The sequence below is a fragment of the Budorcas taxicolor genome, chromosome 9 (assembly GCF_023091745.1).
Source record: "Budorcas taxicolor isolate Tak-1 chromosome 9, Takin1.1, whole genome shotgun sequence".
Taxonomy (NCBI): domain Eukaryota; kingdom Metazoa; phylum Chordata; class Mammalia; order Artiodactyla; family Bovidae; genus Budorcas; species Budorcas taxicolor.
In genome coordinates this window covers 64,529,974-64,544,018 of record NC_068918.1, presented here as the reverse complement: position 1 = coordinate 64,544,018, position 14,045 = coordinate 64,529,974, and the positions used below count along the sequence as shown (strand labels likewise).

General features: G+C 42.5%; 1 protein-coding gene across 1 annotated transcript in view; it reads right to left on the bottom strand.

Moving 5' to 3' along the window:
• MYB (MYB proto-oncogene, transcription factor) overlaps positions 1 to 12,534 on the bottom strand; it is a 33,607-nt gene extending 21,073 nt beyond the window's left edge. The window contains exons 1-8 of the mRNA XM_052645797.1: positions 12,512 to 12,534; positions 8,023 to 8,140; positions 6,241 to 6,312; positions 4,649 to 4,741; positions 4,187 to 4,407; positions 2,247 to 2,481; positions 939 to 1,019; positions 393 to 497 (exon numbers count right to left, since the gene is read on the bottom strand). Of these exons, the coding sequence (XP_052501757.1) occupies positions 393 to 497; positions 939 to 1,019; positions 2,247 to 2,481; positions 4,187 to 4,407; positions 4,649 to 4,741; positions 6,241 to 6,312; positions 8,023 to 8,140; positions 12,512 to 12,534 (948 nt within the window). The remainder of the gene's footprint in view (positions 1 to 392; positions 498 to 938; positions 1,020 to 2,246; positions 2,482 to 4,186; positions 4,408 to 4,648; positions 4,742 to 6,240; positions 6,313 to 8,022; positions 8,141 to 12,511) is intronic.
• Between the last annotated feature and the right edge of the window lie 1,511 nt (positions 12,535 to 14,045).

Below are 14,045 nucleotides of genomic sequence, written 5' to 3'. Positions count from 1 at the left end.
ATATGAAAATCTATCTTAAGTAATAGAAAAAAATTCAATGAATAGGCACCAGACACACAGCTTTGTAAAAAAAAATTGCAAATTTTCAGTTTTTTCTCTGCTACTCACTAAATTGATTATAGCCCTTCTGAAGAAAAGAAAATTGAGGAAGAGACTCACAAATGTATATTGAGGTTCTACGGCAACACAAAAGGACGGCTTCCAAGTTAGTCAACACACATTGTGATACCGACTGCATTTTATTACAAGCAACCTCTAGTGTTTAAACATTGTTAGTGGATATACGGAGTCTTGATTAGTGTGATAGTTAGAAGATAAAGGAAAAGATATAGAAGAACACTGGAGTCAAGCCATTATCCACCGCTCGGATCAAGCATGCAGTGACAGCTTACTGGAAGCGTCTGCTGTCCTTTGAGTTCATTCTCAGTTGACATTAGAAGCAACTCTAACTCCTTTATTCGCTTTTCTTTCTCAGGGTCTTCATCATTATAGTGTCTCTGAAATGAAAAGTTAAGCGAGAAAAAAACACAAAGGCCTGGTTGGTAGCTGTAAATACAATGGTCATGGCCTGTGGTTCACAAGGGACCACACAGAACCCAAAGAACCCTGGCATGGAACCAACGCCAACCGAATCTGGCCACTATAGAAATCTCTGTGAATGTTATCCCAGACATAAGGGAGGGATGTGAAACATGAGGCTCAAGGAGATGCTGACAGAGGGGTTGTTTCAACTTTCAACATCAGAGAACCAGAGATTCCCATGCTAATTCAATGCGGAAGTGTAGACTGCTGGCCAGAGCTCCGCCCATTTTTTCACTGTCCCCCATTTTTTTAACTTCAGTGGATCAGGTGGAAATATGTGTTTGGATGAAAGAACCAGAGCTGTGCCTTGAGCAGCTAATGAGCTTCTTTATGAAATGATCTTACAGTGGGCTTACCTGAATAGCTGCAGCAGCTGGCTGAGGGACATTGACTATATTTACATGTAATGCTACAGGATATGGGACATGACTGGAGACCTACATCAAAAATGCAAAACAAAGGCCGAGTCATTCATGGTTACACATGCTTCAGGGGACTTGCTGGCTTCCTCAAGTTTCACTCTAAGACTAAGAAAAAAAAGCACTTTTCTGATAAAATTCACAAAGCAAAATGAAATCCAATTCTAATTTGAAATTTTAGCCAAACATTTAATAATATTAAAGCAACATAGTGAAAAAAATTTTTAATGCTCATCAATTATGACAGGAAGTATTCCTTAGAGAAAACTAGAAACAAAAATATAATCTGAAATACATTCATGAGTGTATGAAAGAAGTTTTGATGCCAAAAACAGCTGGCACTAGCTGTTTATAAATAAAAATATTTTTCTGTGAATTATTATGAGTTTTTTAGTAAAGAGTACAGCAGCTCTTAGGATAGTTCATTCATCTGAGACTTTTCAGGAAAGTCTGCAGTCAAATTTACAGAATAGACAGAGAAAGTAAAAACTGCTCGGGAATATGTTTTGCATAGAATTTGCTTATGAGCTCTGAATTCTTGGATAAATTTCACCAATTATTATCATTAATTTTAAGATTCAAGTCTTGCAATCTTGACTTTTTTCTCTTTATTATTTTCTTACCCATTATGAAAATTTCTTTCCATAAATATAAATATCAAGAAATGAAGAAAGAATCACACTGATTCAAAGGAGGATAAAAAACATCAGATGTCAGTCATGAAACTGCTCTTGATTCTCGGTAAGAAGGTAAACACTTACTGAATGAATGAATAAATTAAGACCTTTCAGCTAGATCACTACCAGAGCTGAACTTACAATCATCTGTTAAATTGCAGTGTCAAACTATTTCCCCTGTAAATGTAATATTACACTCACTTTTTCTTTTGGCAGAGAAAAGTACTAGGTACAACTGTACCTCCATGCCCTCATTCTTCTTCAGCAATACCTTGTTAAGTAAATTTACATTCAAAAGCTAACTTCAAATTAGATTTGGAGCAGCAAGTTAAAACCAAACAACCTGGATTCTAGTCTGGACAATCTCTATGAGCTGTGTAACCCTGGACAAATCACTTAACATCCTCATTTCTGGATTCATATTAGGGATAACAACACCTACCCTTCTCAGTTGATCATGATCATGTTTGTGAAAACTAAGTATTCACTAGAAATTATCATTATTACCTGGAACTAGTAATGAAATAACCATCTCTCTCATTAAACTGAATGCTCAGGAACAGCTTACGTTTTGTGCTTCAGAAATGTGGTAATAGGGATAGTCACTGTTAACTGAGGGTTGGCCAGTTGGAGGGAGTTGAGCTGAAGGTGGAGCATGCGTAAAGCCCATCAAATGGCTGTTCTTCTGAAAGCTTGTGGTCACTGGTGGCTGGCTGGCTTTAGAAGACTCCTGCAGATAACCTTCCTGCTCGACCTTACGACGCATTGTAGAATTCCAGTGGTTCTTGATAGCATTATCAGTTCTGCACAGAAATATATCACATATTCATTTTACAAACAACAATTTCAACTCAGATTACAGTTAATTGACAGAAAACTGTTTCTTACAGAGACCTTTCTTTTGGTCCAGTACTAGTGTTTTTTGCTTCTGTCTTCCCTACCTCCTTAAAAGCATGCTACCCCAATTAACTAACTAAAAATCCATAGATGTCTCTAAATTACATAATATGGACATTATATAGTTTTATACAAATTTTGAAATCTTTTAGACATTTGTTTCCTTGTTAAGTGTATTTTCAATACAATACCCTTCATGTTTATTCTGACTGTGGTATAAGACTCTAATACAACTTAAAGTCCTGGTTGTTCTAGAAAATTACTCCTTTGAGTTGTGGACCTACATACACATCACAATAGGCACTCCTTAAAGTTGGGTGAGCAATAATGATGTTGCTGCTGCCTCAATGTCCACTCTTTATCTAGAACAGTACTAGTTAGAGATTTTGAGTAAAAAATCCTTCCACATTTCAGAAGCCACCTGAAATTGTTCCAAAGCGGGCAGAGATGAAAATGTAAAATGGCATCCAGAAAGGAAAGAGGCTAACTCCCAATATATTTTTAAACTGCAAAGCATTTTTACTAAAGTTTTTCAATTCTCAGGAAAACAGTTTCTCAATTCAAAAAAAAAAAAAAGAACAAAACCGTTTTAAGCCTCTCTTTTACTATTTCTGTGGGGGTGGGGGAATGCATGCTAAAGAAAGAGGAAGTTCAATCGCCCCTTAAAACTTTAAAAGAATCAACAACATATCCTCTCAGACCATATGGGAGAAAAGGCCTCCCTTTATCAACCTCTTGAATTCTCTGAGCTTATACTGGACCAGGAGAGAGGAAATGCTTCAGAACATCACAAGAGAATACTGAATAGACCATCAGAGGCATGGCTTCTTTGAAACGACCCTTTCTCCACTTTGGGTCATGAAGCTGAAGAATAAAAGAATTTTTATTTAATTTAAATAAAAATTATTTAAAATATTTCCTATCTTACGATATTTTTATGAAGATTTATAATAAATAGTATCTCCCCAATTAAACATCTGTTATAAACTGCTTAAATGGGGAAAGTGGGACAAAAATGAGCTTCCAAAGATATCCCTCAAAATGAGGTCATTTTCATGCCTTGTTCATGAAAAAGAAAGCATAACAACAACATTATTTGAAAACCTGAAAGCAGTATGATAATTCTAGAGATACAGCCTTTCTTTATTCAAAAGAAAAAAATTAAGCCAAGTGGTATAATGAAATGAACATAGTATCAGGAAAATGGTAACTGAACTTCTTCTGGTCACAACTAGCTGTATGAACTCAGACCAAACTATTAACCCTTGGTTTCCTTCTACGTGTTTAGAGTTTTGAAGTTTACAGAGTGCTCTGATATATTTTATTTGGTACTAACATTGGCCCTGAAAAGTAGGTTATAATCCGTTTTGGAAATGGGGCAATTGAAGCTGAGGAAAGTTGGCTCAAGCTCACCATCGGGTGGATTCTGGAAGTCCTGAACCAGATAACCTCTAAAGTCTCTTCCAGTTTTAAAAGCTATGGATCTGGTTTATCTAATGAAACATACACCATCAATAAAACGTAATTCACTCACCATACATTTTAAAACAGAATGTTCCATACCCGTTCCCTCATTCTTCCCAATCAATATATTTTTTGACATATTATTACCGTCCAGGCAGTAGCTTTGCGATTTCTGCCCATCTGTTCCCCAGTCTCTTGTGTGCCTGGTAAATAATTCTGTCTTCCTCTTCTGTCCAGGAGGTTTTCTTAACTTCTGGATTCAAGTGGTTATGCCACCTCTCCCTACATTGTTTTCCAATTCTCCCCTTTAAGTGCTTGGCAATAACAGACCAACGTTTCGGACCGTATTTCTGTACAAGCTCTATCACCTTCAGATAAACACACAAAAATAACCTATGTTTTAATGTTATGTAATGAGTCAGCGTAATCATTCTTCATGTTATCTTTAGAAAATTTCTAAAAATCTTCTTTCATTCATGGGAAATATGGGAATGGAGACTTCAACTTCCTGTTTGCACACTTTACCTGTTTCTTCAAGCTGGGAAACATTCAACAATGTTGGGGGCTATTCGTAATTGTGATTCACACACCAACGAATAAAGAACTTACTCTCTGATCTTCCTCTTTGGTCCAAGGACCCTTGATGAGCTCAGGGTTTAGTACTTTCTGCCATCGGTGCTGGCACTGCACATCTGTTCGATTCTAGGCAAATAAGATGAAGCATGCACTGTCACATAAGACATGATGTGAAGCACATGAATACTGTTGTCATATAAATCACACAGGGGCAATATACCATGACAACATTCACGAACATTTTAGGGCATGTTTGGAAAGCCCATTACTTATAGCTAAAGAACATACAAAAGAATACATCAAAGCTGTATCTAAAATTAGAAGTTCTCCATCCTGAGGGAAATAGTTCTGCTATGTGATCTAAAGGATCGTCATACAGCATACTTGGCTGTCAATTTAACTTAACCTTAATCTCAGTGTGTTGCTTTGGAAGTACCCACATGAATTAAGACTTCCTAGAGATTTTATATTGATGTTGGACCTTTATGTTGATGTTGGACCACTCTAAATGACTTAAGTTTGATTCTCATTCAGGCTAAGAGATGTGCTTCAATTTAGGACCAAAGTGTTAATACTGCAGAAAAAACAAAGATGAAAAAAAAAAAAAGGGCCCTATTTTATAAGAGCTTATAATCATGTAAGTAGTAAAAGACGAACATATAGTTAACTAAGAAGGTGAAATTTGATTCACAGGCAAGAAGAGACCACAGCAAAATGATATTGGGGTGGAAAAAAGGAGTGTCTCCTCCTGAGAAGGAGAAATTATGTTTCCTTAGAAATAGTCTGGAAAAGGTCTTGGCATAGACTGTGAAGGATGGATGGAACATTTTAAGAGGTGGCATCACCAGGGACACAAGTTCTCAGAAGGGAAAGCAGAAATGAATTCAACCAAACCTGCTTACAGAGAGGAAGTAGGAAACAGAACTATGGCTATTAAGTTGAGGCATATGGAAGAGCCTCCATGTGTCAGGTCTAGGCAGTTTACTTACTGTGTGAGACTTGAAGTCACTGTTGCTCGTTTTGGAAAGCAAGGTAAAGCTGCATTTTATGAAGCTCCATCTACCAATGGTGTCTGGGACATGTGAGAAAGTGAAAAGCTACAAGCAGGCAATGCAGTTGTCCAGAGAAGAAGGAAAGGGGCCGAACATGTAAAACAGTGAGGAGAATGAACAAAGGCTTCCCAGATTCCTTAATCCTGGCTTTGTGTAGCGGACAGAGTGCGGGGGCCGGGTAAGTCTAAAGGAGCTCCAAAATTTTAAATCAGGATACCAAAATTATGGCTATTGAAAAGATATGAAATTGAAGAAAAGCAGACTTGGGGGAAATGTGAGTTTAGTCATCTACCATACAACAAATTATCAAATTGCTAAGTTATATTATCCTAAAAATGAAAAGATAAAGTAAGAAGGAAGCATTTAAGATATGCTATAAAAAATCCATTAATAATATCTTTAGAAATTTAATTACACGCATTACAATAGAAATATAAGTTATGGATAGGCATTTCTCCCTTACTTCTTACACATAAGCACATGTGTAATGTTTTAATATCATCTCCTAGGATATCTTATTTAAATCTTTGGGAGAAGATTACCTTTTACAGAAAGAAAAAATTACTAACTTACCGGGAGATAATTAGCGATAACTTTCCAGTCATCTGTTCCATTCTGTTCCACCAGCTTCTTTAGTTTTTCATCCTAAGATATTTAAAGGTAATCCTAGGATATTAGTCATTTACTGTAAACTCAGACCAGAGTTTGAATCTTGACTCAACTACTGATGAGTTATATAACCTTGGGTACATCATTTAGCTTTTCTGGGCCTTAATATTGTCATCTGTACAATGGGAATCATAGTGTCTGTCAACAAGATTATTTGAGAATTATATGAGTTAATTATGCAAAACATTTAGCATAATGTCTGATACATTTAATGTTTAACACTTGGTGACTTTTAAAACTTCTACTTCATGGGAAAAATATGAACTCCACTGTTTGATTTAATAGACATTGAACTATGGCATTAGATAGGATCTCAATAAGAAACAGTTCAAGTTCTAGTCTAATATTTACTAAGTTCAATATCTTCATTTAAAAAAGTGGAGGATCACTTTTCTTAATTAAACTTGAAGGTATGATATAAGAAAATCATTTAGTTTTTGTATCAATATATTCACAATTTAAATGAGACCAAATTTATTAGAACACAGAAGACACTAAACATCAGGGTGGAATCTTTCAGTTCACAAGTGTTTTTCTAAACATATTCAAGCAAAAGAGAATCCTCATGTTGCTGCCAAGGTAACTTTCACACATGATGTGACCCCCATGGTATAACACAGACACAGGAATTAGGAAACCAGGGTTACCATCAGAACTTCTGAATCTCTAAGAATAATCCGTGTGCACAAGTTCCACAGGTAAAATATACATTTCCCATGGACCTCATTGGAAATCCTGCCTGCCTGTCAATGAGAGGTCTGGTTTAAGTAAAGGAGGGCAGAATGAAACTGAAGAAGAGTCAGTATAATTTATTCTAACATGAAATCCTCTACAATCAGTTGCAAATTTTGAGGACTTTAAAGAAAAAAGCAACTTTTCTTTTACATTAATAATTTTGCCCCCTAAGCATTTTCCCATTCCTACAAAGATCCAGCTTTTGATAAGCTTGCAGAAAAAGAGAGGTGAAAAGCAGACACATCTCCATCCATTTCTGAATGCTCTCAGAACAGACTGAGTGACTAACACTTTCAGAACAGACACCCAGGTATATTTCTCTGGGTAACATTATATGCCAAGAATGTTAAATGAACCTGTTACAACAAGTTCTATGGGTGTTGCTTTATTCTTTTGTTTTGTTTTTGGAAATAGCAATTTATTCATTGGTTCAGGGAACATTTATTAATATTCCACTTTGTGGCAATCAATTCTGGGTTCAGGAACACATAAATGAACAGATATTTAGCCCTGCCCTCAGCAGACTCACAGTCTGCAGGGAGAGGCATATATGTTACAGCAACATTAAATACGAATGTGCACCCAGTGGTTGGAGGATACCTCCAACGTGTCTAGGGAAACCAGGGATGGTGTCACAGAAGAAGCAACGTCTCGCAAGTGACGAAGAAGTAGTTGTGGAGTAAAATGACAAGAACAGAATAGGCAGAGGGAAAAACAGATAAAGTGAGAAGACAAGAACATTCAAACAACTGCAAAAAGTTTGAAAAAGGATGGTACAGTGTCCATGTAGCAGGGTGGTAAGGGGTAAGCACACTAAACAGGCAGGCTAGGGTAAGAAACCAGAGAGCCTGCTAATAAGTTTGAACACCTGTAGTTTAGCTGAAATTTTGTTTTTCACAAATGGAAGCACTCCATGTTTTTCCCCCATGTTTTGATTACATAATTAGTTACCTCTTCCCTCGTCCACCTAGTTTTCCCCAAGTGACGCTTTCCGGACTTGGGAAGCAATCCATCATAATCGTGGTCACACATCTCAATGTCTTCATCATCCTCATCACTACTGTAGATGCTGCAGAAATAAAAAGTGGGCAGATGTCTACTGAAACAAGAGGATCCAAACTACACCAAGCAAAACTTACACCAAAACCTACACCAAAACTCCTCAACAATCTTTTCCAGGGTTACAAAGATAAACCTTTGAAAAGTTGCACGACAAGAGTGTTTTTGGCACTTTGTTGCTCTGGGATTGTAAACGAGTTTTGCTGTTATTGGTATCCACAGATACAGCAAAGGACCTGGCACTTTCTATTGCGCTGCATGTTTAAACCTGCTGTTAATGTTAGACCAGTGACAAATTACACAATTGGCAACCTTCCAACCAATGAAGGTTTAGGTTTAAAACTTAATGTTAAAGACAATAAAAAGAATGAGAGCCCACATCCTTTATATAAGTACACTCAAAATCTTTGGCATACGTCACATCGTTTAAATAATATTTCCCAAATACAATAAACAACTCAATTGTGTTATCTTAATGGGACTGGTGTTTTATTAGGAGGAAAAAATTCAAGAAGTAATACACCCAACAATACAATTATAGTCATCTCTTAAAGATTAGAAGATTAAGAGAATCTAAGAGGAAAGGACTTAAAAGCCTGAGAAAGGATAAGTGATCAAGTGATCAAACTGCATTGCAAATAACATTTATATCAAACAGACTCCAGACCAGGTTGATCCAACCTGTGGCCATGTTTACAATCCTGTTTCCAGAGTAACCAAGTGAATAATTTAGGGCACATGATAGTCAGAATCTTACTTACTCATGTTTTTTTCTACCTCAGACTGAATGGTATTTGAAAGATCTTAAAATGCACCTAATTCAAAACTGAGGGATTTCCCCAGATGAGTTTAAAAGGAACTCATTACTGTTTTCAAAAGAACTTTTTCTTTTACCTACTTGACCAAAACTATAAATTTTGATGTCTTCTGAACTAACTCTATACTCAATATTTATTAATCATATAATGATGAATGTATCCCTAAAATAGATATGAGTCATTTTACAGCCAGTTTACTTTTAGTTATTATTTTACTTATAAAACTTAAGTTACAAGGAAAAATTATACTATCTTTAAAGAATTACTAAAAATTTATCATTGCAATATTGAGAATTCCATCAAATTAAGAACAATAAAAATAATTATATAAAGCAATATCATAATGCAAATCATTATTCTAAAAAATATAATGTACATTCTTATCTGGTCTTCCAGAAGCAACTTACAAGATTGTATTACCCATCCCTTACAAACCAGCAAAATTATTTCCCCCAAATCCTGAATTTGAGGTTCTTATAATTTAAAACCATTATTTTGGAAAACAACGTGAAGGTCCAGGATTCATGGTGACAAGCAGGATGTGATCCAAATTGAAAATGCCATCACATACACAAAAAAAAGACCACTGAACTATATAATCTATAACCATCTTTCATTTAGGGCTATCCTTTTAAAGAACAGCCTGATCCCGTTTCACACTATCAACAAAGGGCTCTAAACAATTTCTGATTAATCATTATAGTAGCTTTCCTTTAATAAAAAGCACAAGCATCATAAGGTGGAAAAAATGTTATTATAATCCCAGGAATTTTGAAAGGTTCATAGAGAACTCCTTGGAAAGCCCCCCAGATGAAGTGGCACCCTTGTGAAATATCCGGGATACTAAGAAAGCCTGAGTCATCTGCAAGTGGAGTCATAGATTCAGCTGAATTTAACCTTGGGGGTCTCGCTGGATCTGGAGATCAGGTTTTCAGAACTGAGAACTACAAGTTCCAAACCAGTAATTCGACACCACTGTCTTGGCAACAGCTGAACACTCAGGAATAAGCAACAAATTCGGCCGCCCATAGGGGGCAGCCTACATCAGGTGAGAGAGCATAGACACTAAGGACTAGGCTTCTGGAGGTAAAGGTGCCAGTCCTAGTTCTGCCTCAACCTAGCTGCGTGACTTGGACAAATCACTTCCTCTCTCTCACGACCTCAGTTCCTCGCCTATACAGAAGGGCCTGGATTCTACTTCTACGGTACTTTCCATGCGAATAAAGGATAATTCCAGATCTTTCGTTGAGTCTAAAAATTAAGCAGAAACGTGCAAAATCAGAGATGTGCACAAGCAAAGTCTTGGGGGAAACCTGGTGTGTGACTTCCGCAGGTCCTGAAGAGGCCATTGAAGAGGCAAGCAGGGCTACTAGCCCAGGGCTGGTCACACTATCAGCTCCAGGGTCCATTAGCACGCGAGGCACGGGTCTTGCCTTTGAGCTTTGCATGCGATTTCCTCGCTCTGAACGGACCCGGTCGTCTAAGTAGGATGATTAATTTCTACTAAGGACCTGAAATAACTTTTCCTTTATCTGCTCTGACAAGATCTCAGACCCAACAGTCAGAAGACTTTCAAAGGCTGATTTCAAGCTTGATGCACCCGGCTCCCCACCTGCTAGACCTGGTGTGGTTACAAGAGTACGACTATGAATGTTACATTCTGTCAAGGAAACAAACCGTGCAAAGAAACGAAAAAGAAAAGAAGTGTTGGGGGTTGGGAAAAAGGGAGGGGAGCGGGAGGAAGTGCCTTGTGGCCGCTACTGTGATTCTAGAAAAAGGGTTCAGACTCATTTCGCTGACCTGGTTAATAATCCCTGCCGAGTCGATGCTCGCCTTGCAAGAAACGGCTTCGAGCCCACAGCCGGGTTTCTCTTCCCCCTGAGGCAGGTTCAAGGCTCCCGCCCGTCCTGGCCACCTCCCCTCGCCGCTACCTGGGAGCCGCCGGGAACCTGCGCGGCCCCGCCCCGCGGGGACGGTCAAGATCTCGGCGCGCGGAACCTGCCCCGCGCCTCCTCCCAGCACCGCTTCCCAGCTCCCTCCTTCTCCTCCTCCTCTTCCTCCTAGTTTCTGCTCCCGAAAAAAAAAAAAAAAAAAAAGATGACCCCGGCTGCTATACAGTTAAGTCCCAAAGGCGAAGGTGAAACCACTCAAGAGGCAACACCCTCGCCCCGCGCGCCCGGACCCGGGAGAGGCAGAGGAAACCAGCGGCACCCCCAAGTCGTCTCCCTTTTTTTCTCCACCACCTGGCCTTGCCTGGGCGCCGCTCCCCGGCCCGGCCAGGCCCGGCCGAGGGTGCTGCTGCAGGGCCCACACCCACGCTCTTTGCAACTTCCTAGCTCTGCGAGAGGATAGGCGACCTCCGATGCAAAAACGAATAAGTAAAAGAAAATCAAACAACCCGAGGAAAAAAGCGTGGGTTTGCTTTGCCTCCAGGGACTTTTTTTCACCAGCACGTCTCGGCCAAGGTCTGTCCCCACGTCCCCTTCTCCGTCCGGGGCGACCGAAGGCTGCGCGAGCAGGGCGCCGGGAGGAGCGCCGACCTTGGCCGCGTCCACGTGCGCGCGCCGCGCCGGGGCCTCCTGCACACGGGAAGCGCCCGCGGGGATTGCGTCCCTGTTGCGCGGCAGCGGCGTTGGGTGCTGCCCGCCTCCGTCCCCTTCCGTTGAGCTGCAACCGTGGCGGCGGCCGAGCGAGCCCCCGCACCCGGCCACTGGCAGGGAGCGCCGCCGCGTCCAGTCCGGGAAGTCCACAGACTGGTTGAAGCAGGAGCTCCAGCAAGTGACAGTTCGGACCAGTCTCTCCCCTCTCCTCTCCCTGTTTCCCTCCGATCCGCCAAAATATAACAGCACTTCACTCCCGACACCAGGCGAGCCTCCCCAAGTGCACTTGACATGTGCGGCGCGGGCGCGTGGGGGTGGATGTACAATGTTTGCTCTAGAAATAAAAGCCTCCCAGAAAATATGGATTCGAACCTTCAAAACCAGAGCTTAAAACCATCTGCAAAGGTAGAGATCCTTTCCTCCCCTACAAGCTTCTTTCCAGCAGCCTGTCAGCTGACACTCTTCTTCGCCTCCATAAAGAATGAATGAAATTTAAATGAACTACCTGCAGCTACTAAACAATTCGGCATTTCCCCTATATCAGCCACACGCTCTGCACTTCCAAGTCCAAATATATCGCAATGCAACCAGCATTTACGCCGCAACTCGCTCGCCGACACCCGCGGCATCAAGCCAGGAACGTAGTGGGCTCCCCGGGGCTGGTGGGCACCGCTCTGCCCCCGACTAGAGCGTGCTGCTGTTTTCCCCCCTAGAGAGAAGGTACCCTGTGCAACTTGCAAAATGAGCCGCAGGGCGTGCTTTCCAACGTCCTAATGGATTTCCAGCACCGACTCTTCCATTCATCCGTCCCTTGAGTGGCTTCTGCTTGCCGAGGCAGCGGCTCCGGGTCCTCGCAGTATGACAGCCCCGCAGAAGATCCGGGAACGAATTCCCACCTGCTCCCCAAGCTCCTGGAGCCCAGCGCGCCCCTGCCCACGGCCGCCCACCGGGGATCTTCGTTACCTGTGCCGGGGTCTCCGGGCCATGGCGCGGCGGGCGCCGGGCTCCGCTGGGAGCCGCGGGAACCGCACGGGGCTGCGCCTCCCGCTGCCCGCCTGCGTCCCTCCCCGGCTGCGCAGTGGCGCTCCGCACCGCCGAGGCGAAGTTTCTCAGGAGAAAGAGGAGGAGGAGGAGGAGGAGGTCGCGGAGGAGGAGGAGAAGGAGGAGGAGGAAACAGGTTGATATTAAAGTGTAAACTCTGTAAACAGAGATGCCATCAAACAAAGAGCTTTGGACACTCCCCCTCCCGCCAAATCTGGCGCCCCTGCAGTGCGCACGCGCCCTGTCCGCCGCCTCCGCGGTCGCCTTGGCTGCCGCCCTCCGGGCTGCCTGGCCCGCGGGGCCGCGGCTCCCCTCCGACTCTCGCGCCGCGGTGCGGCTCCTGGCGCGCTGCGAGGCCGGGGCGGCGCGCGGGCGGAGAGCCCGAGGCCAGGGAGGGGCGACCGGGGGCCGCGGCGGCGCCTTTTCCTGAGCAAACCCCGCTCCCTGGTACCGGCTGCGCGGGCTCGCGCCGCGTCCCACTGATGCCGCCTCCCCTTCTTGGTGGCCGCACTATAGTCGCCCCACTCTGCTTGCCCCAGGGCCCCAGAACTGAGCTCTCCAGGCTCTGCCTCATTGTCGCGGGGGCGGCAAGGAACTGGGGCTTGGGGGGAGGGAAACTCCCGCATTCGAGATTGGATTTAGACAGGGTGTAAAACTCAGCTCCCTGGAGATGGGGGAGCGTTGCGTTGGGGGGTCGGTAGTAGGGGATGGGAGCATACGTTTGCATAGAATATTTGGCTAGCTGTTTTGAGTTTGTTGTTGTTCTGCTCTGTTTTTAAAGAACATCTCTAATTTAACTTGATAACAAGAGACACTTGAATACGAGTGGGGTTGGAGCTATCACCGCTCACACATGGGGCACCCCAGCGGAGTTTTCACTCTCCACCCAGATCCTGGAGCCTACACGCCACCTTCGCATTGTCACATGCCTTCAGTCTCACCCGGGCACACGCCCGGCCCCACCCACCCTGCCCGGGCCAGGCGGTGCCCACCACACACCTCTGTCCATGCAGAATGCCGCGCGCGCCCTGGACTACACACCTGCAAAATCCACAGGGTTCCAAACAGCCCAGCAGCCCCCAGCAGAACTCAGGAAGCCCCACGTGTGCTTGCATGGTTTTTAAAGTTCAACAGTTTGTGATACAGAGATTGGCACCCACGTTTAGGGTAGTTTAGGACTCTTGTTTTACCAGATAAAAATCACGAAAAGACTAGTGTTCACTTAACTAGAGGCTCCCAAACAATTAAAAGGAGAAGATAAATGCTGAATTTATAAGGATCGATGATTGGGGGATTTTAGGGGAGTTTTAGTTTTACTTCCGTTTATACACTTGTACCATTGGGGACTTTTTTTTTTTTTTCTCATTCTCTATACACACTAATTTATTTTTCCTTTAATCTTATAGGAGTTTGAGACTTCTGCTGACTGGGTTTTGTGGGTGTCCCATGTGCCCTG